The 27,237-nt window shown below is 32.1% G+C and overlaps 2 protein-coding genes and 1 long non-coding RNA gene across 4 annotated transcripts in view; 2 read left to right on the top strand and 1 right to left on the bottom strand.

Annotated features, from left to right (window-relative positions):
• The window catches only part of LOC148282294 (uncharacterized), a 232,300-nt gene that overhangs the window by 45,836 nt on the left and 159,227 nt on the right, over positions 1-27,237 (top strand). The window lies entirely within an intron of this gene.
• On the bottom strand, positions 9,845-22,382 carry LOC148282299 (tRNA (guanine-N(7)-)-methyltransferase). The gene is made up of 7 exons (XM_088225288.1): positions 22,265-22,382; positions 22,072-22,169; positions 20,240-20,361; positions 17,618-17,802; positions 14,751-14,864; positions 11,207-11,308; positions 9,845-9,998 (listed from the first exon to the last, which is right to left on the bottom strand). Exons 2-7 carry the CDS (start codon positions 22,155-22,157, stop codon positions 9,864-9,866), a joined length of 744 nt encoding a protein of 247 aa, XP_088081414.1. The 5' UTR covers positions 22,158-22,169; positions 22,265-22,382; the 3' UTR covers positions 9,845-9,863.
• Arms (Ankyrin repeat-rich membrane spanning) overlaps positions 25,965-27,237 on the top strand; it is a 116,480-nt gene continuing 115,207 nt past the window's right edge. Inside the window, exon 1 of one of the 2 annotated variants that reach the window (XM_088225312.1) lies at positions 25,965-26,097. The gene's annotated coding sequence lies outside the window, so the exon portion shown is untranslated. The remainder of the gene's footprint in view (positions 26,098-27,237) is intronic. The other variant, XM_088225311.1, reaches the window with a different exon arrangement.

Genomic DNA, 27,237 nt, shown 5'->3' with positions numbered 1-27,237 from the left:
GATATTTTTGCAGCAAACGTTTTTTAATCCGATAACTAGAAACTTGATAGCAATTTCCCGAATTTGGTATTTTTATTACAGTCTTCTGAACTCTAAACAATATTTTTATAGCCATAGCGTATCAGGTATTTTTTAATAAGTTTGTTGGTTGTTATTACACCATAGTTCTTATTGTTCTACGGAATCCAATAGTGAAAAGCACGTTTATAGATTTTATTGCGTCAGTATTAATATAAACTCAATGTATGTTTGTTATAAGAAATTTCCTGTCGTTAAAAAAGTGCCAACCCTGTTTGAGTTAGGTAGAGACACGTGAAGCGGGGGAGGTGGTTGAAGCACAGAACCCACTTGAAGGGCACTAAATTTTGTCACGTCTGAGACACTATCGCGTTATATCGAACATTTAGCTAATTTATGACTTGTAATTAAAGGGTATCAAGCAACGAGCTTGTCTCGCTGCATCGTTCTTCCTACCTCCTCAAATTCTGATCCACCCGATCCATATATTTTCGTCCCTCTATCGGAAAAACGTTTATTAATTATTTTCTAACCCATGATAAAAAAAGTCATCTTTTTAAGCTTGCGGAACATTGACATATTAATACATAGACATAGTAAAATATTTTTAAAAGTAGTGACACGAAAACGTACCCACAGTTATCGAGTTAGATTATTTATATCGGGGCTGCATTTAACGAACATGCATATACTACCAAAAATTTGAGGATACTATTTACCAAGTTTCACTGCTATCTGGGTAGCGAGCACTGAAATTTTTCCACCGATTTAGAAAGGGCTAGTGCAGGTATAAATTAGTTGTAAGAAGTACTTACCCCCACCATTTATTTTTTTTCTACCTGAATAGGGTCTTATCAAATAATAATACCAGTATTATTGTGACTTTCAACATGTTGACATCAAGTATTATTATTTTTGTGAATTATGGCAAAATTTAAGCAATTAAGCGTTTTACAAAAAAAGATAATTTCAACTTTGGCGACGCAAAAAGTGAGTTTCAAAGCTTTAGCAGTTCAGATTGGATGCAGTCACACTGCAGTGTTAGATTGTATATTTTTTTTTTAAAGGTTCTGCAAGTCTAGAGCGAAAAAGGTGTACTGGGCATAAAAAAAACAACACATGCCGAGGATCGACTGCTGAATGCTGAAGCAAATCTGTTGCAGAATCGATTCAAAATAGCCGTGGATATTAGGACAGAGTTCATAAAGTCTGGTGGTTCTGAAATAGGTGTTCACACTGTACGCCGTAGACTCCGGGAGAGCGGCTGTTTTGCCAGGAGGCCTGCAAAAAAGCCACTACTGAACAAAAAAATGCGCAATGCCCGCTTAGAATGGGCTAAAAAATATTAAACTTGTACCGAAATCAATTGGTGACAAGTTATTTTCTCCGATGAGAGTAAATTTAATTAATTTGCTTCGGATGGAATTCAGTACGTAAGATGAAGATCTGGATAACGTTTAAGCGATTAGTGTCTTAGACCAACAGTGAAGCATCCTGCTGGACAAATGGTCTGGGGATGTTTCTCCTTTTATGGAGTGAGGCAATTAGCATTTATAAAAGGAACTGTGAATGCAGAAGTTTACAAAAAAAATTGGAAGAGTATTTATTCCCGTCGATTGAAATCCACTATTCCTATATTTCTGTAAAAAAATATTTAAAAAATATAACACTATTAAAATCATTTTTAGGTCAAAGAATACATGAAAATTCGTGGAATTCCAACATTGGATTAGCCCGGAAATAGTCCTGACCTGAACCCTATCAGAGCTTGTGGCGTAAAATGGCAATCGAAATAAATAAACTGAAGCTTTTTTCAAAGGAAAACCTTAAAACATCATCGAAAAAGTGTGGTTTGAATTTTTTCCCAAGACTACATACAAAATTTGGTGAAATCCATGCCAAAACGTATTGAAGCAGTAATAAAAAAAGAGGAGGAACAACAAAGTGCTGATTTTGTTGGTTTTTGATAATTGTTAGTGTTATGTATCTATGTAATTTTATTTTAAATAAATATGTGGTTTTTAAAATTATAAGAGCATTTTTCATTTTTGTGCGAAAAAAACGAAAATCTACAAATTAACTATAAAATTATGAAAAACAAGTTTTTTGTCACTAAATAGGCACTTTTTTGTATATCATCTTCAAACAGTGTTGCTTAATAATTTGGAATGAAAAGAGCAAGAAATCACAACAAAAAAATATTATTGAAAAAAACTGATATTTTCAGTCTGGAAAGATTTCAGTGCTCGCTACTGTACATTAAAAAAGAGACCACAGTGAAAATAATAGCATGTTATGAGATTTGTAAATAATTATCGCTTATGTTCATAGAAAAAGAAAGGCAGTTGACTAATAATATTACAATTCTGTACCTGCTGTCCTTTCCAATCAAAGGGGAGTTAGTTGTTCCGCCATTATAATTTATATATATTTTTTAATATCTTTTTCTTTAGTTTTCCATTTAAAGGGTTATTTATTAAATCAATTGTACATCCATTATTAGAAAAAATCAATCAAACAATTTTTATATCCTGTTAACAGTAATTATAATAATACTAATAATGATAATAAATGGAGAAGAATTCTTTATGTAAATACTATATCCACAAATGTATCCAAATTTTTACCAAATAATATCAAACCTGATTTTTATAAAAATAAAAATATTGGTAAATTATTGCCTAATAATAAAGATGAAAATAGTTTATCAAATAATGCAGGTGTTTACCAAATAAAATCCAATTCTTGTCCTTTAGTTTATGTTGGAAAAACATCAAGAAATTTTGATATTCGTGTTAAAGAACATTTATTTATTTAACACTTTATGTACATATACAATATATTTACATATAAGGGCGGGCATATTGCCTTAAGGCAATTTCTTCCTACCTACCCAAACCGTTCAGTTTGAGAAAATTACAAATACATGGACATATTGAATCTTACAATTTTGTACAAAAATTTAAAACAAAGATTAGCAAAATAAAAATATACAAAAAAATTAACACTGTACTATTAAGAGAGGAGAGGGGATGGGAAGGAAAGAAGAAGGATAAAGGAACAATTTAAATATTTAGATAGTGACATTTTAATCTTGACTTAAATGTAAATAAAGAAGGGGCGTCTCTAACATTAGAGGGTAGATTATTCCACAATCGAGCGGCTACTACTGTGAAAGAGGAGGCAAGAAAATTAGAGTGATGACAGAGTATTAAAAGGGTTCTCTCGTTACTAAAACGAAGAGATAATCCGTGTTGTGAAAGAGGTTGGAAGAGCTCTCTTAGATAAACAGGTGAAGTGGGATTATTTAAAATATTGTGAAGAAGTGATAGAATGTGAATGTTTCTTCTATGCCTGATACTGAGCCAGTGTAGTTGCGTGCGATACTCAGTTATGTGGTCAAATTTGTGAAGATCAAAGATATAATGTATACAAATATTCTGCAATCGATCTAACTTATCAAGTAATTCAGAGTTAGCATCTAGATAACGTACATCCGCATAGTCAAGGAGTGGAAGAAGTAAGGTCTGGACTAATGTTTGCTTAACATTAATTGGCGAGAAATTCTGTAATCTTTTGAGTACAAACTGCTATAAAGTTTAAGACCAACTTCGTTAACCTGATCGTGCCACCCTAAATGCTTATGAATGATAATACCTAAGTTTTTGACTGAAGTCGTGAATGGAATTTCTGTACCATCTAATTTGAAAAGAGAAAATGTGGAAAAATTCACTTTTTAATACATTTTTTTACTACCAACAAGTACAATTTGGGTTTTTGTTGGATTTATGAGAAGTCCATGTTTTTTTTGTCCATGAAGAGATATGCTCGAGTGCAAGTGACATTCCTCTATGTGTTTCAACAATTTCAACAGGTTCGAAATAAATATACAATTGCAAATCATCTGCATATAAATGGTACGAACATATGAGGTGTCTTCACAATAATAATTTCTCTGAATTCGCAAATCACCTAACCAATTTGAATCATGACTTTAATAAAAATACAGGAGTTAAAATCTTACATACAAATAAAAAAATAATTAAATTAAAGCTAAAAGTAAATAATATGGAAATATTCCACATTAGGAAAGCTTTAAAAAAATAATGTTCCTTTGATCAATAATCAAACAAACTTCCAATATAGTCCTTTATACAATGTTCCACCGTAATGGTCACCCTATTAAACCTATTAAGCTTACCTCCTCCCTCCATCTCTTCTACTTTTTTCATTAATTCTCAAGCAACAGAATATTTTCATAATTTAATCAGGGCATGTTTGTCCTAATCAGTCCATGTGCTTATTAAAATGCATGTCGTGTTGGTTTTATATTTTTGTGCAACAACTATGGTGAAGGTATACAGTGGGTTTTGCATGTTGGTTTGCATGTTGGTTTAATTGGTGTCCTGAAGAAGAGACCGGTATGTCTCGAAACCGGTAGGTATAGAAAAGTCGGTAAGTGGTTATATACAAATATTTTATAACATTTATTCATATCTAACTGTATAGATGCCCATGACATTTTTGCTCAGAATTAACCTTAATGTACCTCACCGTAACTTGCGTACCAATGCAATGGGAAATTATAAAACCAACATCGGATTCTTTTCTCCTCTGCTAAGGATCCTCAGAACAGTGAACAAAATATCATTAAATGGTACTGTCGATGTGTTCCTACAGCAAAGGCAAGCATTCAGGAAGCAAGCGGTGTTGTCACTCTTGACTCGCGATGACACACTTGCCACGTCCGCCTAGATTATGCCATAATTATACCTTTTGTTAATTTAATAAGATTGTTTAGATTAAGTGTTATTACATATACTCATTAATGCCAATCTGTTAGGGCTTCCATAAGCCTGTTGATAGGCTTTAAAATAAAATAATAAAAAAACTCTATTTTTATTCATTTCTTTACTATGCGTGGGGAGTATATACACCCTGGTCCTCTCTCCACACGCATATAGAGCTCTTTTTTCTGTGAAATTTCCTTTCAGTTTTTGACGCGTTTTATACTTATGGGATATCAGCGTTTCGTAGAAATCTATCAAGTCCTCCGTTACCAGGCGATAGTATATCATATTTTGTACGGTCAAAACTTTACACATCTGGAAAAGATTTTCATAGGTAGAGTGAGGAAACTAATCTGTATCTTTAAAATACTCAGTAATATATTGTCCATTGTAGATACTAAAAGTATATACTATGGTTTGTGCAGCTCCGTTTTGGTCTACGGTTGTATTTGTTGGAGGGGAGCTGCCAATACTATTCTTGATCCCATGGTTAAGGTACATAAATCAATATTAAGGATAATATTGCGAAAACTGTACATTGATCTGAGTGAAGATCTTTTCAAATCCCTAGAAGTCCTTGACTTGAGACAAATCTACATGAAAAAAGTCACACTCGACATTCACAAAAATTGGTGATTTTAAGCCATGCATACTCAACCAGGAGTACAGCAAAAAACGATTTGGTGATTCCAATAACACGTACAGCAGTATTCCGAAAATCATTTCTATATAATGGACCTAAACTATATAACCTGATACCGTGTGTTTGGACATCTGAAAAACAACAGTATTGAAAAAAAGAATTACATTTTGGTTGACAGACATTGGAAGGAATCAGAAAATTTGTTAAGGAAAGTAATCTCAATATTATGTGAGTCCATTGAATCATTTATAAATCTTTAGGAAGACCAACCAATAGAAAGACCCTTAGTCCGAAAACGGATTTCAGGTACGTGCAGTTTTGCAGGGGTGCTTTACTGCTTTTGCAAACCATATTGTGGAAAATTACTCCTCAAAATGTTGCAGTTTATCAGCATGAATTTTTTTAATAAAAGAATTAAAAACATATTTTTTGTTATACTTATTTTTAGCATTTTTTGTAACAGATGTTTAACAGACTTTGAATAATTTTAAGCCAGTACTGAGAAGCATCCATTAGCTAAAAAAAAATTAACAAAAACATGCTAAAAACTGGCTTAAAAACATATCCAAATATTAACAAATTACAACAGGGATGGAGAATACCTTAAATAAGGGAATATGGAAGTCTAGGCATTTACAGGGCTTATGAACTGTCATTGGCTGGTTTAAGTGCCTACTTTACACACTGTGTAACATTCACCATTTTGCCTATGTTTAAACATCCATATTTCTTCAATTCTTCCATCTGTTGATTTTAGTGAAGTTAAAGAGCTGAAACCTTTATTGTTGTGAAGAGATTCATCTGACTGAAGTATTTCATATACTAGGCAACGCCTGAAAACAATTTTCCAATTTTTAAACTTCTTGGACCAGTTGGTTTCATTACAATATTTGAGTTTGTCCAAATGTTCGTAGACAAAAGACTGGATTTCACCCCCTCGGGAGTCATTAAGATTAACAAATTACAACAGGGGTGGAGAATACCTTAAATAAGGGAATATGGAAATCTAGGCATTTACAGACTCCCGAGGGGGTGAAATCCAGTCTTTTGTCTACGAACATTTGGACAAACTCAAATATTGTAATATCCAAATATTGTCGTTATTTTTCAAAATAATATATTTTCTTCAATGCAAGTTTTTTCAAAACTCGATATTCGCAGTTTTTTTATTTCTACTTTATCGGTCTCTTAGGGATAAAGGGTTATTGTGTATCTGTTCTTGTCACATTGGACAGTCGTCATACTAGAAGTAAAACCATTAAACCGCATTTACCACCAGAGCTTTCCTTCTTATATGTTTCTGCAGAGCTATAAAACTATGTGAAACCTTCTTGTTCATTATCTAAGTACAAATCCACTTTTTACAAACATTTTAATATGGGCTTTGATAATATAAATATTGACACTTTTCAACCTGAAAGATTCATCTGGTAGAAATTAAAACTACTCCAGATATGTAAGAGAAACATGATTTTCACATTACACCGGTTGTATGAGTGAAGAGCCAATTGATTGTTTGGGAAAATGCAGGAAAATGTCTACAATAAAACATGTTTTGATGTTTGACAAAACCAGCCCATTATGTTACCTTGGTGAATTGTTTTACAGCAGGCAATCATGGATTGTATGCTGGTGCATAAGGAAAAACGAGAGAAAGACGACATACATTTCTATACCCGGCTAGAAACTGAATCCTTTAGGAGATGCAATGGAACTCCAGTGAGCTTTTTGATTTTCTTTGGAACCTTGAATGAAAGATCCAAGCGGGAACAGACCAATCACGACACATTTGTTTATTTTCTGAATCATGCTCAAGTCAGAATAAAAACTTAAAATAATGTTGGCTTAAACGAATTCCTGTTCAACAGCAAACATTTCAAAATTATAACACATTTTTATCCCATACAGGGGTACATTTTTATGCCCGCAGATAAAATGTTCGGTAGAATAGAGCAAGTGCATTGGAAATGTGAAGAAATACTATCACCAACGGTATATCATAAAATTCTTGGCAAATGTGGTAATGTACAATATGTACATGTTATTAACAAAATCTAGTCTATCTTAGAATTTAAAAATCCCACTGGTAAAATGATTAGAAAGAAGATTTCTTTTAAAATAAGCGAAGCAACAGTGATCATATTTATGAAAAAAAAATAACCAAGTTCCTATAGTCAAGAGTTCAAACTGCTTATAATCATTAATTATTCCATGTCCGCTCCCTAGTTGGAGCATAGGTGTCCACAAAGATCCTCCAAGCATCTGTCAGCTGCCAGCTCCTGTGCATCCTCCCAAGTCAGTTTCGCGTCCCGTAATTTTGAAGTCCAGGACATAGAGAACCTGATGCCTTGTAAAGTAGGAAAGCGTGGTTAAGGCTCTCAGGAGGCATCCGCAGCACATGGCCAAGCCAACCGTATCGCCTCCGCTTGATAACAGTTGTCACCGAAGTTTGCTGCATCCATTCTCTTATTACTTAATTCCGCACAAAGTCAAACCACCGCACACCCAAGATTCTTCTGAGATACCTATTCTCAAAACTCAGAATTTTGCTGTTTTGGGCCCTAGTGAGAAGCCACGATTCGCATCCGTAGAGGAGAATAGGTGTTATGCAGGCGTTATATAGGCGGCATTAGGTTTTCACTGAGTAAAAATCCGATCTCCAAACAGCCTTCATACTGTTGAATGTGACGCCTGCTGTTCCTAGCCGCACTTCCAGTTCTTTTTGAAAGCTGCCATTTTCCGTAACATATACTCTTAGGTATTTGAAACTCTCGATCCTTTCGATGACTTGGTTTGACAGAGTCGGGGAATTTTGGGCACGAAGTGTTACACAGTACAAAGGTTTTTGCAGTATTGATTTTTAAACCCATGTATGTGGAGTACGTATTGAGGCTATCTACAGTGACCCGAAGACCTCTGACTGAATAGTCAATTATAACCGCATCATCGGCATACTCTAGGTCGCAGAGTTTTTAGGAGGAGATGGATATTCCTCGATCTAGTGGAATTTACTTCCTTAAGATGAAGCCCATAAAGATTACAAAAAGGAATGGTGCAAGGACCCTTATAATCAGACTATCGTTAAAGTAGGTATATGGAATTTAAAAAATCTTTTTTTTTTATATCCTAGTCAGTAAACTACGATTCTCTAAAAACAGCATAGGATGTAGAAAAGTATGTTTTCTTTTAAATATTTTGCCTAAAACAGATGTTGAGTTTAATGATATTAAAAAAAATACCCAGGATTCTGAGGAAAATAGAAATTAAAATGTATGCCAAGTGCATTTGATACCGCTGAACCAATTATTTAATAAAGATTTTTCGATTTTAGTTCTATTTACCAATTTCGTAATAAAAATTAACTTGAAGTTCAAAGCAAAATTTTTTTTTTTTTTTTACTACTTTAGGTTTACATTAATTTAAAACAATAACAATTTTATTTATATGCAAGTTTATTAACATGTATCATATATTTAAAAATATATTTTTATAATTCTAACCGAATATAATTATTTTTATTTTTATAATACGGAATTTCAAATCGGATACATTTAAAAAGATATTTTTGTAATTCTAACCAAATATAATTTTTAATTTTTATAATACGGAATTTCAAATCGGATAATGGACGAGTTTTAAGGCAAATATTGAGTTTTGAAAAAAAGATAAAAGTAGCAAATAGCAAGTTTTGAAAAAACTCCTTAATTTCAATAATTTATATTGGGTGCTAATGAAATATAAAAATAAAAAATTAAAATCACAATTAGATTATCTTCAGGCTTACTTATAAATTGTAATTATTAAAACGATTGTTCATGTGATATGACACAAATCACAAAAAAATATGTTTCAAGCGAATGGTGTGTTTTGAAAAAACGGTCCTCATTTCTAATTGCCATAGTTTTCCATGGGATGAGGTGAATTGGGAAAAAAGTGCACCAGAAATTTACATTCTTTTCATATTGGTAAAAAATATATATATTTCCTAATTTACATATTGGTCCAACTTGCCTCCCTCGGTGTCTCATTTGGCTAGTTTCAGATCGTAATTTGTTTCAGGTAGCAAACCATAGTGTTCCAGCAGATCATAGGTGATTTGCCAGAAGAGCATCGAACCCCATTGAAATAATTTAAAGGAACTAATATATGTAGTTTCATGCCCAAAATATGGATAAGGAGGTCCAGAAAAGACTTTAGTTGAGTCAAACATTCAATTTTTTGTTTTTTTTTAAGAATAGGCAATAATGCATTTAGAGAGTTGTATCAGTATACTGACTTTATCACTTGACCTGACAGAATCAGCATGTAGATATTTGAAAAAGCTTAACATCTGGGATGGTCAGACAGTTAAGAAAATAGAACTACCGATCTTTCAGAAATAATATTCAAAAGCTTTGTTAATTATGTTTTATTTATTTTCCGGATAAGTATTTATTGGGATCTGCTATCCGCCGGAAAACTGCAAGATATTTATCTCCATTATTTCTTGAAACCTTCTGCCCTTCCTCGGTACTTTCAAATAGTTTTTCTACAACTGGATCAGAAGCCTAAAAGAAAAAATAAATGTATGGTATAGTTACAAATACATATTTTGTCATTAGTATTTGCATACTGATAAAACCCCGACAAAATTTGAGAAAACTAGTTAAAAATGCAGTTATATGTCATTTTTCGAGTTATAAAATCCTCTTAATCCATCGAGGTTTGATTTCAAAGTTGGCATGTATAAAAACCCACTAAAAGAGTTTTTTTTCAATGTTTTCTGGTAAAAACCATTGATTGCATTTACCAGATATTTGTTTTATTTTTAAATCTCATCCATTGAAACAATTTAAATGAACTAAGATGGTTTCATGAGTGTGTATCGTGTCCAAAGTTTTGTTACCTCGGTTCGACATTGTCTGGGGACTGTTTTTAGACCAGGAGATCAACTGTAGAATAGGAAAAGCAGCTACCACATTTGGAAAGCTCCGAGACAGAGTTTGGAAAAATGATAAACTTGCCATATTTACCAAAATACAAGCTTATCAACCCTGTGTACTCAGCGCGCTTCTATACAGCGGTGAAACCTGGCCCACTTACAGACACCAAGAAAGAAAAATTAACACATTTAATTTGTGATTTTTGCGGCGTATTCTTGGCGTGACGTGGCAGAACAAAGTGACAAATGCAGATATACTAACCCGTACTCAGATGTCTTCGGTGATGGCGATCTTAAAAGAAAGACGCCTGCGATGGCTCGGTCATGTGAGTCGAATGGAGGATGGCCAAATACCGAAAGATATTACGTATGGAGAGCTTTGTGATGCTAAACGATCCCACGGTGGTCAGCGATTTAAAGATGTCTGTAAACGTGACATGAAGACTTTTTGCATTGACGCTGATCATTGGGAAGATCTCGTCAGGGATAGAGATGTGTGGAGAGGAGCCGTAAAGGAGGAAAAAGCGGCACACAACGACCTCTGGCTGGAAAGTCAGAGGCTTAAAAGACAGGTCCTGTATAGGACTATACAGTCACGGGAAAAGCTGTCTTTCCCAGTCTTCAAATAAATTGTACATCACCATCGTCTTTCGAAGACGGACGGTTGCCATATAGATATAGATAGATCATGTCCAAAATATTTTGAAAAGACTTTTGTTGAGTCAAATTAATTCTAATTAATTTTTGTCAGTAGACAATAATACATTTAGAGGGTTTTATCAGAATGCTGATGGTTTGTTTAACGTTTACAATACATAAAAGTAATATACATACAGCTTCCTCTTCTGAAACTTCTTGAAAGAGTTCATGTTCCTCAAAATGGGATTTCATCCATTCGTGCAAGTCTTTGACGTCAGTAATAGTATATACAATAGCCTGAAAAAACAAATTCTATAATTATTTATATTTTCCACTTACTAGTAGATAAAAAGAAAAAGTTATTGGAATATCGAGGATAAGCAAAAGAAAATCACATTTTAATGTGGTTACTCGTCTAACATGAACTAAAATGCAATGTTCGCCTTACGGTGGTCCACTGGTTAATGCAATTAGCCACTTATATAATAATAATAGTATTTGGCTGATTTGGCCATTTTTGTGAAAAATCACCTCAAGGGCGCTTTACAATTCTACACTTAAGCTTTCATTCTGCTAACACTATATATTATACTTTCTGATTTTAAAATTGAGGGAATGATAAACGAAAGAATTGAGATTTCGGTTGAGATCTGACCTGACCGAGACTGTCAATGATTCGTAAGTGTAAAGGCAATGTTCCAGCCAGAGGGGCTGACAACGGCAAAAGCACGATTGAAGAAGGGTAAATTAAGATTTTTTACCCGCAACTTGAACTGATAACATTTGCTCCGAAAGATAAGATTGGATCCATGTCTAAGTGAACCCAGACATTCCAAAAATAACTTCTAATATTTCAATAAGAAAGCTATGGTCAATTGTATTGAATGCAGCACTCATGTCAAAGAAAGCAAGAATCGCTAGTTTTCCAGACTCATTTGCTAGAGCTATATCTGATACTCTACAGTCCTGTTTCAGTCAAGTGAAATTTTCTGTAAGCTGATTGAAAGTTAGAAAGCAAGCTGTAATTATTAATGTGAATTGATTTTTTTTTTTTCTAGAATTTTAGATATTATTTGAGCATTGGATACAGAACAAAAATTCGCAAGATACTCTGAATTTAATTGAGGTTTTTTTAAAAGTGTGGTAACTATAGCTTCTTCAAATGATTTTGGAATCTGTCCCATGCTAAAGATTCATTAAATTTTTTAGTTAAATATAAGGAAAGGAAGTTGATACATTTTTTCAATAGCCAGGTTGGGATTGGATCTAGGTAGCACTGTTTATTTGGAGAACTTAATTGGAGGATTATTAGTACAAGTAGAGGCTCGAAAACTCTAAATTTTATTCGTAAAATAGCTCACAAAATCTTCTGGATCGTGATCAGATCCGTTATCCTGTTGTTTTATATCACCTAGCAGTAATTTTACAGAATTCCAAAGTAAACGGGGGCTCTTCTCTGAGCCCATCAAATTTGTCCCGTACAGTACCTTTTAACCTTTTCAGTAGCTTTTCTGTATTGCTTTTGTAGGTCGATCCATAAAGTCCGTGCATGGTTTGTTTTTGGTTTTTGTATTTCCGCTCTTTTGCATTTCCGCATAATTATTTATTTGCAGACGGCATTTTTCATCAAATCATCCATTGGATTTACAAGAAAGACGAGTTCTGATCTTTAGTTGGGCAAACTTGTTAAAGGGGGGTTGCGAGAATATTGTTGTATTTTTCTACTAATATGGAGTGATTTCTGTGGTTGATCCAAACTACTATTTAAACAGAGTGAAGATGATTGTAATTCGGCTTCAAAGTTTACAAAATTAAATGATCGCCATGATCTTAAAATTATCGGTTTAAAAATAGGTTAAGGAGGAAAGAAATTTATGTCACATTTTATAAGTCTGTGATCGGATAATCCAACATCCACTACAATGGACAATAACGTAGGTCCTGCTGTTTTCGATAGTAAGATCCCCACTGCAAAAAGCCGAAACGATTTAGAATGTTGAAACATTTTAAAGCTGAAGTTGTGATTGTTTGTTCTAATCTTATGTTGATGTCTCCAATTATAATAATTTCAGTACACTGACAGTAAACGAGCCCTAATCATTTTAAAAAGTCCGTGAAAAATAAAAGGGTTTTGCTTTGAATACAATGTGACATACTGTTAAGAGTGTAAAAAATGCTCCTGCTGACGAAACTTGACAGGCCAAGTATTTTAACGATTCGTATTTAGCGAGATTGAGTTTAATAAGAGATATTCCCTGAGTAGCTATTATGACAATGCGTCTGTGGTTTGTGAACTGCGTAGTATTTAGATTTTTATCAGCATTCAGCATTGGTCTGGCTTCCTCTATTAGAACATATCCCAGAGATTGAAGATTCTTTATTGTTACACTATTGTAATTTTGATGCCATGTCTCTGTGAGTGCAAATATTTGTACATTTCCTTGTTTTATTAAATCGTGAATATCTTTCATTTTGTTTTTTATAGATCTGGCATTCCAATTTCCAAGAGTCAATTGACAGACTTTACGATTTGCATGATATTCTGGTTCAATTTTAATAAGAGAGGTTAATGATACTAGTTTAAGATTAGTAGTGAAAGTTTCTTTATTTGCTACGTATTTAACTTTGCTACTGGCTCGACAACGCCTAGTTTTTCGACGGTTTTGTGGTTAACGTTCTAATCTGGAAAATTGCACTATTTCCAGAGTTATTTATTAACACTTAAATTCAGTAAAAAATCGGGAGAGTATCTACAATTATTATTAATTTTGTTAAAGGTCATGTCCAAATAATTTTATTTATGGTTCGATAATATTGTTGCACAATGATTTAGTTTAGGTTGCTAAATAAATTTTCACAGTGCACAGTTTCTGTTTGAAGCTATAGAAACCTTCCAGTGTTGATTTACAACCCTTCGCCTCACCCCGGTCCCCGGTTTGGGCTTTGCACTATTTCACATGTGGTAAGCATCTCGAGCTTCAGAGAATTATATTAGCTAGGGGCACTAATTTTGATTTAAGTCACTCTTTTAAATACTGATATTGTTGCATGATGTCCCGGGTTAAGTTTCCACACATTTAAAAATTATATTTGATTATCTTTTCTTTGTATAACAAATGATTCAGATAACCTGCCAGTGCTCTATGCATAATTAAGTGTTATAAGCACCATTTCATTTACACATATGAATCTAAGTTATATGTACTGACAACTTAGTTTATGTTTTCTATAATTGTATTTTGTTCACACTTAGATTCGATAGATTCCACAGGCAGACTCAACAGAGCTGCACAGTTGAAACCCGCAGTTTACGAGCAAGCATTACCCAAGTAAAGGGCATATAAGTTATAAGAGAATTGTTATTTTAGTTTGGGTTTTGGTAAATTTCAAGTCATCGGGAATGCCAGAGATTGAAGGAATCAGAGATATGGATGTTTGGGATTGTAATAAGTTTGTTAAGGTATCCAAAATAAAACACTTTTGTCGTATTTAATTGTACTTTTATTTTTTTAAATATATGTGACGCGTTTGACAAAGTGTCTGTTAAAGTTAGTTTGATAATGTCCTAACAAGACAAAACGCATCACATATATTTAAAAAAAATAATAGTAGAATTAAATCCAATAAAAGTGTTTTATTTTAGATACCTTACCAAATGTTAATATGGAATTCTACCAATTATCTGCATACACAATAAATTGTAATAAGTTGTTGTACTATAATATAATAGAGAACTTACACCTTCGGCCAATACATATGCATATTCCGCTAAGAGCCATTTGTTAATTATTCTCCACTTATGTTTGGCCTTTTTGAAATGCGGATCAGGATACAAAAAGAACATTTTTTTCAACTGAAAAAAACAAGATATTAAAATGATTAGATAATAATGGATATTTCTGTCCTTTATTCAAAAATGAAAATATTTTTTTAATTCCATCAGTTGTTAATTTCTACAAATTTATTTGAAACATATGTATATAGAAACTTATAAATTTCAATGTGGGGTGTACAATGTGCATCTATCAAAAATTGTGCTAGAGATGGTAAAAACTATATTTGAAAATAATTTTTTGGAAAAAAAAAAATGTAAATAAGGGAGAACTTTTTAGGGTGTAACAGATACTACCACAGTAGAATCTAAATATAATTTTATGTAGTTTTTAAGATACTAATCATGTTTCTGATAATATTTCATCCAAATTGTCATCGTCACGCTGACTACATAATACAGTGGAATCTGGTTAGAATCGTGGAAAATGTTATAATTCGGTTATTGATATCATAATCAGTGAGTCCGAAAACCATCTATATAAATATAATTCGCATAGTGTGATAAAACTTCCCCTATTGCCATCGCTTGAAATAAATTTACACAGAAATAAAAAGATGTAAATTCTTAGAAATATCTACAAAATGATAATATTGTACAAACATTCTACAAACGACTACTTTCATGAGTTGATAAACTTCAATATAAAGCAAACTACCGTCAATGAATTAAAAAAATTAATTATAAGTTTTTTTATTACTATTATGTGTGAAAATAAAGGTTTGTATTACCTATTTTTATTTTAATCCTTTGCCTAATGTTATCAACCGGTTATTGTCATAAAAAAATTACAGGTCCTATAGTGATCACAATAAGCGGTATTACTTATGATAAAATATGTATATCTTATTTTATATATACACTGCATAATGTGTTTAGCTTCTTGAAAAGGGTTGTATTACCTATTTTTATTTTAATCCTTTACCTAATGTTATCAACCGGTTATTGTCATAAAAAAATTACAGGTCCTATAGTGATCACAATAAGCGGTATTACTTATGATAAAATATGTATATCTTATTTTATATATACACTGCATAATGTGTTTAGCTTCTTGAAAAGGGTTGTATTACCTATTTTTATTTTAATCCTTTACCTAATGTTATCAACCGGTTATTGTCATAAAAAAATTACAGGTCCTATAGTGATCACAATAAGCGGTATTACTTATGATAAAATATGTATATCTTATTTTATATATACACTGCATAATGTGTTTAGCTTCTTGAAAAGGGTTGTATTACCTATTTTTATTTTAATCCTTTACCTAATGTTATCAACCGGTTATTGTCATAAAAAAATTACAGGTCCTATAGTGATCACAATAAGCGGTATTACTTATGATAAAATATGTATATCTTATTTTATATATACACTGCATAATGTGTTTAGCTTCTTGAAAAGGGTTGTATTACCTATTTTTATTTTAATCCTTTACCTAATGTTATCAACCGGTTATTGTCATAAAAAAATTACAGGTCCTATAGTGATCACAATAAGCGGTATTACTTATGATAAAATATGTATATCTTATTTTATATATACACTGCATAATGTGTTTTGCTTCTTGAAAATCAAAATCCAATGTTTTTTTTTTTTAAATGAATAATTTTATCTGATTTTTAAATAAAACTTTAAATTCTATAAAATTCAAATATGTTTTCTTCATTAGTCTTTTTACTTGAAAGCATCAATCAAGTGGAGACAATACAGCGTTACTTTTTTACTCATTCTTCTATAGCACCATTAGGTGTGGATAACAGTAAGAAAAACAGTTCAACTAGAGAAGAATTTACATTTTTATATTAAAGATGCCCACTTTTTATATTAACTTTGTTTTTTCAATAATTAGGTATTCAACCTTTGAACTATTGATTTCTTGTTTATCTTTTCATTTATTTCCGCTTTTTTACTTTTCCAAATAGGGAGATGTTAATAGATATATTAGATAATTTCCACATATTACACAATACATCAACCAACTACATTCATTATTGGTTATCAATGGAACATTATTTTTTGTACTCTATACATACCTAAGCTTTTTTCCTAATCGTATTACTTTATTATATATCATGGGGTAATTACTTAACTTCAAAATCAGCATTTTTAAGCACCCACTAAAAACACATATTTGTATATTCCTCCGTGAATGCTACAAATAGACGAGTAGTGATTCATTCAAATCCTATTATGATTTGTATGCATGGTTTGTATATTTATGGTAAGTAAATAACCTGTAAGTAAATAACCTTTAAATAAGTGGTGCTACATGCATGATTATGGGATTATGTTTTGGTGACTTATATGAAGGACGTCAGAGTTTAAAAATTTAAAAATAATGATAATAGTAATCTAATCTGATGTTATTCAATTTATAAAATTACCATAATAGACATAGGCTATTGTGATACAAGTAAATACAGTTTTTGCTACCATTCTATATGATCTAATATGGTCATGATATATGACAATATCTGACAAAGGCCCTCCATATAATTTGCCAAACACACAGTGAAAGGGGCAGTGAAAGTAGTAGAGTTAAATTCAATTAAAATCGTGAAATATGAAATTGAAAATTTTAAAAGAGCACCTCATTCATTGACAAAAAACCTATAGGAAGACCCACGGTCTTTAAAACGGTTTCGGGTGTGTGGAGGAATGTACTTTCAGTTGTAGTAATTACCCCACAATATTATGTACAGGTAGATAGAATTGCCAAAACATGCCAAATATCTAAAAATAAATAAATAAAAACAAAGATAAATACTAACCTGTCCTTTGTGGAAATAATTTGGAAGATATTTCATAGCGTTAGTACGATGAACAGCGATATTCTGGTACCGTCCGGCATTCTGTGACCGTAAAGCCAAAATGCGATCATTAACATAATCCGATACCTTTACCCTGATCTCCATTCCAAGCATTAAGGTGTCAGGGAACATTGGTGAAAGAGTAACTAAAATATTTAAGTCAATCTTGCATTAATAAACTACTAAAATATCATAATTTCCTATTGCTAAACTTAAATACTGGGATAATAATAATAATCACAATCATAATCATTTGGGTTGAAGATATTCGTAACATACACAAATATTATACAGCAATTTAAAAGTGAATGTGATTCTTCTCAAGCTTGGGTGCATGTGCTGCGATTCACTTGTATTGGGTACATTGTAATTGGGCCTTTGGCCTACTTACTAATATTAATATCAATAATAACGCCTCCGGGGCGTAATTGTGTGTGAAGATGTTACACGCAGAACCTCCAGGTTTGATTCCCAATGAAATTACACCCCCTTTTGGCATGTTGTAGTGTGAATACAATTTATTATATTTTTAAGCAGTCACAACGAGGCATATAGGGTGGTGCATATTTCAAATCCTAGTTTGACTAATGCAGCTGAAATAAGTGTTGGAGAGACCCATTTGTCATTCTTCTTACACTAAGAAGATATTACAACAAATAAAACAGAACTTGGGCTCACCTTATTACGTGATTAAAAGAACAGTGAAGTCAACAACAACAAACCATCACACCATTTTACCGTAGGAGTGAGCAGAGAGGATAGAATGCCAAATCACTGTATTTGCATACAGACCTCGCTTCCACTACATTCATACATACATGAAGTCAATTTTATAAAAACGAAGTATTATAAATCCTCTGTGCAAAAGCCCTATTATATAAATAAATAAATGACAATTGAGGACCGTTTTCACAAAGCGAAATATCTACAAAAAAAACAAAATGAATTGGAAAATCGGAAAAAAAAGGAAATCAACTCTTCTATATGAGATATATCGATAGGTGAAAGAAAAATTTTGCAAAACGATATATGTGCAAAGTTGTAACGAGTCGAATTGGATTGGATTAGCAATAATATGAAAATATTTCGGAAATATTTTTTTTTTTTTAAAAAGAGAAATACTTGAGTTCTTATTATTTACTGAAATATTTAAATTTCCAGACCATTTCCTAAAAGTCATAAATAAGTTGTGCTGGAAAAATGGAAATCGAGTTGTGATAGAGTGGGATTTGAACCTCGAACCTTTGGCCAGTGAGTCCACAATACTACCATGGGACTGCCACCCGGTTCAATACATAGGTATATGAAGACATAAAATATTACAAAAAAAAACAATTAATAATGATTTCATGCAAAAGTAAACTTACATGTTATACATTAGAAAATTTTATATCATCCTTGAAACACCACATTTCCAAAAACACAATTTACAAAAAAACGTAAATAAACACCCTGGATTACAGATAAAATAGTTAAGTTGATATATAAAAGAAAAGCACGAGATAATCCAGGTGATATTTCAATCATATACGAAAATACAAAAAACACCGGAATATTTGCAAAAAAGAAGCTAGAATAGCGAAAGAAAATTACTATAGCAAAATAATGTACAAATAAAACAACTGCAACCCTCATAAAATGTGGAAAATGGCTAGGGAAATTACAGGAACTTCTCTTACAAAGAAATTGCCTATTGAAAAAATGGAGACCAATGGTAATAATTTAATTTCAAATAGTAAATTAAAAGCTAATCACGCTAATGTATATTTTACCTCTATTGGTAACTCCCTTGCACATAACATCCTTAACAAAATTAAACTTAACGAAGACACCCTCGCAAATAAAATTAATATTGTACCTACACTACATAAACTGGATTCAATAGCCATTACTCCCGATGAAATCGTAAAGACAATAAATTGTCTCAAATTGAGTAACACTACAGGACCAGACAATATTAGCTCAAAACTATTCAAATCTATTCAGTCACATTGCAGCTCCACTGGCTTACATATTCAATCTCAGCTTTAATACAGGAATATTTCCTGGGCACTTGAAGGAATCTTTTGCTATACCAATCTTTAAAAATGGTAATAAACCCTTAATCCAAAACTGTCAACCCATTTCATTACTAAATAATATCTAAAAAATTATAGAGAAATGGTTAAACAAAGATTAAGCTATTTCTTAGAGAATAACAACTTGCTGTCTAATAATCGGTTCGGATTTAGGGCAGGAAAACGCCATAGTTAAGTTAACCGAGACAATAACAAGATCTATAGAAAATAGTAAGGGATGCTTAGCGGTATTCCTAGATTTGGCATATTATTTTAGGTATTATTGTTTTTGTTAAAATCCTGGTAGGTAGTTATTTTTTTATCATAAAAAAACCTGCTGAAAATTTTACTTCTTGTAGATATTTCGCTTTGTAAAAACAGTCCTCAATTGTGGATCGCTGCGCAGTTATTACATAAAGCTATCTTTTGTCTATATTCCTAGTTTTTTTATTTGATATCCAAAGCTAATGATTAATAATAATAATTAGTATTTTTAAGTTAAGTAAGTGGTAATTTAGTAAGGTACCTAAGAGTCCTCCATATCCGCATCCTACGTCAGCAAACTCAACTCTTTTATTGGTTATTTTTTCATCTTGCAAAATTTCGGGATAGAGTGCCGACCAGTCAAAGTCCTCAGGTCTAGAAGGACTGAAAATAAAACATTTAAAGACCATTATTTGCAAAAACAAACATCCTCTTCAGCAGAGTGGTTTAATGCTGGAGTGATTTACCAAACAAAGTCGCCCATATCACTACAATACACCGAGTTTCCGCTGGCACAAGATATGGTCACGAGTCTCATCTTGTAGTGCTACATCGCACCCAACACTCGCCAGTTTAAACTTTGAACTTATGTTTTTAAAAACATTGTGCACGCCAGTTTACAATTTGATTTAAGTAACACAAATTTAAATGCAGTACGTTGTATTTGGACAAAGTTAGTTTCGATAATTTCGTAATTAAAATATCATTCATTCACCACCTCAACAAAATATAGGTTTTTGTGAAAAACTCTAGCATTACGTAGCTAAGCACCACTTGATGATTTTTTCAAGGAGGAACAGCACATACATAAAATGTATAACAGCAAAGACTGCTTGCATTACTAACAAAAAACAGACTGTATCATTATCATTAAATTTTGTGTGAGATTAGAATATTTGATTTAATGGAGCACGGGAATGAACTTAACTTTAATGGAATGATAATTCTGAATGTTCTTCTCATGTTACACTTCTGGGTGAAACTATTGCACAATCATTGTTATTTTTCTATTTTTATTAAATTGCACTTCTAAATAGTCTTCTTTTTGATTAAAAGGCAAGTACCATGAGGACTATCACGGAAAGGATAGAAACGAAAGCAAGTTACCTTTAATATAATCGGGTTGAGGTTCTGTGGCTAGTGTTGGGGACTCGTATCAGAGATCTGAGGTTCGAACCCCACTCTACCCTAACTTGATTACCATTTTCTTATAGAGTATTATTTAAAACTCATTGAAAATGCCCCCAAAATTAAAATGAGCATGCAAATATTTCTTCAAAATAAAAAAATATACATTTAAATGATTAGTCAATAGGCTGCTTGTTAACTATTTTCTTAAGTACAGTCAGAAAATATGTGAATGCAGACAGGTAATTAGAATATAATATTGAATAATATTTCTATACTCTGGTTGTAGAAGTCGAGGAAGGCCGAGAAAGACATGGCATGATCAAGTACAACAAATTCTTGAAAGTGGTCATGTGAAAAGTCGGAATAATCGATGTGCGTGCATGAGAAGATGTATGAATGTGAAGGAAGCAAAGGAAGTGTGCCAGGACAGAGTGGTGTGGCGTTCTATCCTCTCTGCCTACCCCTCTGGGGAAATGGCGTGATGGTTAGTTAGTAGTTAGTTAGTTAGTTATATTCCAAAAATTCAGGTACGATCAAAATATGTAATAGACAGATAGATATTAAATATATGTGACTGCCTCAGAGTATTAGCACTTCTTACTTCCATTAGGATTCGATTATTGGTAAGTTCAACATTATATATTTATTTAAAACGTGTTTTTTTCACAGCAATATTGTATTTTTTTAATTTGGACCAGAATCCAGGTAAAATTCTCGGAGTTAAGACATATTTTAATCAAAATTCAAATTCATTTTATTTAATCAAAATTCAGTGCTAAGCATAAAACAAACAAGTTTTCATCAGCAGTTAAATAGAAATCAATGATCATAACCTCCTCTAAAGTTAAAGTCCGTTGAAATAAGGAAAAGGGGACATAATGAACTAAAATAATTAGGCTAAAAGTAATTTCAAAATTTTGAATTTTGATTTGAACAATTTAATTTAATATGGCGTTTACTTACTAATCAAAACAATGATCAGCAATTGGATTTGAGTGTGCTCGTTGCCTGTAATGTTTCTTTTGCGGAAGGGAAATTACTTCGGCCATGTTGGTGTTTATCTAAACATAACGTTGCAAATATAACCACAAGATAGCGAAAACAAATTTCAAAAGAAGTTCAATGAAAATATTCCAATTTATACAAAATTATTAACCACCAAAAACGTGCGCGCGGATCAGCGAACGTGTTATTTGGTGTATTAGAAATTCAAATTTTTGACTTTGACATTTATGTGATTAGATTCACAGACAAAAAAGTAGAGCACATATTTCATTTACTTGTACCATAAATATATTAAAGGGCTTCCTCACATATATTTTATAAAAGATTTTCGGAAAACAAGTACTTTATGTTGGTAAATGGTGTAATAAGGTATATAAAAAAATTAAACGCCGCAGGTTTCAGAAAAAAGAATAATAAAGTCGAAAATTTCAAACTACGTTTTAAAAATGAGAAAAAGGTGAATTGACAAATTTCTTCTTTCATTAAATAAAAAAAAAAACACGTGACGTGTTGCTGATAGTTATTTAATACATATCTAATTTAAGTTATATTTTGAACAAAGGACAAAAAAAAAAAAAAAAAACTCCTGCAACAGTACTAGATTCTTGAGCCGCGACGTGCTACCACCGATGACAATAGGGTATTTTCATAAACTGGGGATATGATTTTTAATGTATTCAGTATTTAAAGAATATTTTTACGATTCGAACCATATAACTATCAAAATCTGAAACGAGTGTTTTCATTGATAATTTCCTATTTAAAGTTTGATAGAAATAAAACGGCCCGTAACTGGCCAAAAGGGTTGATGACGTCACGCGTGACTTATATATCCTACGTTCACTCAAATCCTATACTGAGATACTCCGACGCGGGCGGCTTGTGGCTTTTTATTTGTTTTTTCTAGTTAAACTTCGTCTTTTCCTTTGTTTTTTTTTTGTTTTCATTTATAAACATCCATAGCATTATGACTAAAATTGTTTTTTTACAAGGAAAGTCCGATAACTTGCCCAAAATAGATATAATCATGATGGGTATTTTTTTCTCATCCAATACAAACTTTTTAAGTTCGAGTATAGAAATGTAAAGGCCGTAAGGTAAGCAAATATATAATGTTTGCTTCCAGAATGTATTCATTCAAATAGTTGTATTATTTGCATGTACTATAAATATATTGTTTAGCGTACATTTAATGCAAAAGGGAAGTAACGTGACTTTGACACAACATAATCCATAAAATACCATTGCTTGTAAACATCTCTGTTGCTCGAGTGTGTGTTAATGCCTTTTTTTATTAAATGTGATTTACTTAATATATCAGCTAGGGTAAATTACGGAGACAGTGCCATAGATTACATTCAAGTAAAACGGACGGGTGATATTTGAATGGTAAAAGGTCGAGTCACCCCAGCAGAACTTAAAGTTAGAACCAAATCGTACTCGGTGACGTTGATTTGCGATGAAGTCTAGGAAATAATAGATTCCTGCAAGTGTGAAGACTGTCCAGCATCTCAAGGTCAGTTGCCATTTTGTAAATGCAATAAATTTCACAAATAAATAAGGTAGGTTTTCAAACAGCAATTTTTTTGTAATTTTATTTTTTATTCATATAGAAAACCAACAGTTCCACAAATTAAACTAAGTAACATAAGTACGGAAATATAATACAAATATAAACGATAACGTTCAAAGAATAAACTGTTTTGGTATTGTAGTACCTGTCAAGCTTTATAAGTGCTAATTTCAGTACCTACTGTTAGTAAATGTTTATAGTCTACAGTCTACATCATAAAATATAGTATTTTGTACTGAACAAGACCTATGGAAAAAAAATAGTGGTTTGTTTTTTTTTAAATCTCGTTTCATAACGTTCAAATGCGTTCAACCATTTTGTCTGCATTTTTTCATTAATACTAGGAATGGCGAAAAAAGCTTTATTTTGCGTCTTCACCGTAGTGTTTGTGCACATCGGAATTAAACAGTACTTGTATCTTATAACTAAAGACATTTTATGCGCGTTAATTAGTTAAAACAGTGTAAAACAACCGATTACAACAAAAACAACACGTAGGCTATACAAATTCGTATGAATTTGTTTGAACGGTCAGTCAAATTCGTAACGCGTGACGTCACAAGCCCATACGGCATCCGAATGTTCGTTTTGGCGCCAATTCAAAGTGTACGTTTTTAAACCGCTCTGAAAAATTAACGCGTGGACATAAAAAAATAAAAACTGTACAGTTACCATCGTAATTTTTTTTTCAATTTTTTTGCAAAATAAAAAAAAAACGTGAAAATACCCTATTGTGGGAACCTCTGGAAATAATATTTTAAACATGACAATGCGCTGATGATACGCTGGTTTGTTCTGGGATGTAATAGTAGAATATTGATGTGCAAATACATTTAAAAGTTTATTACAATTGTCCATCTGTTCTGTCAACCATTTTATAATAATTTATCATTTTTGTGTACGAATTTTTATTATTCATAGCGTTTTTGAAAAGCATATACTGTAGCAACATAATCAAAAGAGCAAAGTTTTTTTTTTCTTTCAGATTAGACTACTGCTATACTAGAACAAACTTTTTTGTGCACGGGTCGTTTTTATTTGTTTATAGGTAATCGACGTATGCCCATCTTTATTACACTTCACGTATACAGTCGGAAGTTTTATTGTTCGATAGAAGAAGTTAATAAATAGATTTAGTAAGTGAATTTACGTACCTAATATAAAATCTAAGATTACCAAACGTCTTGCAGCTACAGAGCGCATGGAGTAATAAAATTCTAGTAAGTAAAAACATTTTTTTAATTCATTAAAAACAAAATTAATCAATAATTATGTCACTTTATGACATGTGCAGTGAGATTTACTACGTAACTTTGTTATTGTTTCTAACAACACAAACATGTCTTGGGAAAAGGTGACAAGTATCTTATGTTCGGTTTATTCGAGAAAAAAAGTTTTTTTTTTTTTATCATGGGTTAGTGTGTTTTTTTTATATAGCACGGTAAATAGTACTCCCTTTACCAGAGCCTTGACAGTAACTTTTAGAGACATCTTTGAAGACACAGACAATCAAGAATTACCTTAAACAGTTTAATTCTTGGGTTAATTCTGAAAGCTTAAATTTTTTACCGCTCACCTGGCAAATCTCAACTAATAAGTATGTACCCACCCCCTTATATGAATTTCTTGTTTAAACTTTTGGCAAATCATTTTATTTCTTAGTACAATAGTTTGGTATTCGGATGACAAATATTTTTTAATTTTGTTGCCAAGTAAACTTTCAAAACATGTATTAATTAGAATTATAACACTAATTCTTCTATTAGTTTTTTTAACTAACCCTTTTTTGCAATGGCTTTTTGCCCCTAGAAGGGTTGTTTATTTATCTCAATAGTATTTATTTTCGCAACTCTGCATAAAATGCATTGCAACCAAACTTACTTTTATTAATGGTGACTTTATGTTTAATATCTATCCCAACACGGTAACCTCGAAATTGTAAATCATATTTATTAGAGCTCTCTCGCAATTCCATCTATAATTCTGTACGTAATTATTATTGCACCGCAATGCAATGATTTTTACATTTGTAAAAAAAAACGAAAATGAATAATTTCTCGTAAAAAACGTATTTATATAATGATCACATATTATTTTATGAAAAAATAATATTTCTTTGTATTTGCGGTTATTATAGAATTATAAAAACGTGAACAAACATTTTTGTGATTTCACGATCTATTCTCTAATTGATGGGTTACCTACTTTCAAAACATGCCGAGTATATTTTTTCCTCATTCTAAAATTACATTTTCTTCTTTGTAATGGCAACTCTAGTAAATAAATTGACGTTTCCTTAAAAATTGTGCAAATGTTAACCGTGTTAATTTGTTTACAAATAAAATTTAAATGTATCATATGACTTTCAAATGAAATATTTGTGAATTTTGGTGAACGGAGGCTGATCTACTGTAAGTGTACAAATATTATTTGTTACCTCCGGTGATTTGAAATGATATATTTATAGTGTTTTTCTTTATCATATTATTCAAACGAAAATAGGTATTCAATTTATTGGAATGTATTTTCTTGGCAAATGTTGGTATCCAAGTGTCTTATATTTTATTGCACTCATTTAAATATTATGGTATTCGATTCGATAATTTGTCAACTTCTTTGATTTTTCGCTCATATCCTTTGTGGAAAATGTACAAAGGCAGTTATTTAACGTTATCACGAATCAAATTGTTTTTATTTATTTCATTAATACTTTACAATCTTATACAAATTTCATGAGGCATTTTTGACCAAAAAGGGTGCAATCATCTGTAATAACAGGTTAAAGATGATAATATCATTTATTTCTTTTGCGGAATCATGAAAAATAACCTTATATTACATTTGTATGTTTTCTTATTGTCTATTTGTGTTTTTCATTGACAGCAATGTCATGTTGGTATCAAGATTTTATTTCAAACGTAAATGGTTCACATTTTTATAAATCTTGTATGAACAAGTATGCACGGGTATCTTGACCAGGTGCTTTTTGCCCGAGCATTATACTTTACTTCCGGGCCCACGACCTAAGTTTATTACGAGGAGCACATTGGGGTTGTCTCAGCTCCAAGCCTCGCAAATTCAAATCAATATTATGCTGTTACACTCACCGACACAATTAAGCTCCTGTAGACATTCTAAGGTTAATTTAGAATTGATCTGAATGTATCTCGGGGCTTTTAGAGCTGCCTAACTGTCTGACAGAATACATGTTATTTTGTTTTTGTATTGTCTGTGCAAATTTTCATACTTACAGGCGTAGATGGCGCAGAGTTTCATTTCGAAGACAGTGGGATAGAGCCCTAGGCTAATTAAAAACCTTTTAGCGGACTCCATGTGTCCCCGCACCCTCTTGTCTATCTTTCTTGGAGCCATCGGTGTACTACGCAATGTCTTCTTTCCTGTATGGTAGGGGGTTATTGGGCAGCCAATGCTTCCTATCAGGTACCTTAAAATGCTTTTGAAAGTTGAATTCCATAGCCTTAACATCCAACGGCTTAGCCAAAATTGGGTTTTCAATGAGATACTACTGCAAATTCCTCATGTTTTGCACA

The sequence above is a fragment of the Micrasema longulum genome, unplaced genomic scaffold (assembly GCF_059751315.1).
Source record: "Micrasema longulum isolate JH-2025_06_02 unplaced genomic scaffold, ASM5975131v1 h1tg000341l, whole genome shotgun sequence".
Taxonomy (NCBI): domain Eukaryota; kingdom Metazoa; phylum Arthropoda; class Insecta; order Trichoptera; family Brachycentridae; genus Micrasema; species Micrasema longulum.
The sequence above is the reverse complement of the archived record's forward strand: the minus strand, read 5'-3'. Positions and strand labels throughout refer to the sequence as shown.

Bases quoted from the DNA above. Each gene is read 5' to 3' on its own strand.
- LOC148282299 (XM_088225288.1), bottom strand. From the start codon at position 22,157: ATGGCCGAAGTAATTTCCCTTCCGCAAAAGAAACATTACAGGCAACGA. The intron at 20,362-22,071 runs GTAAGTAAACGC...TTTTATTTTCAG, and splicing joins GCTGATCATTGTTTTGATTA to TCCTTCTAGACCTGAGGACT. The intron at 14,865-17,617 runs GTTAGTATTTAT...TGTTTTTTTCAG, and splicing joins ATTATTTCCACAAAGGACAG to TTGAAAAAAATGTTCTTTTT.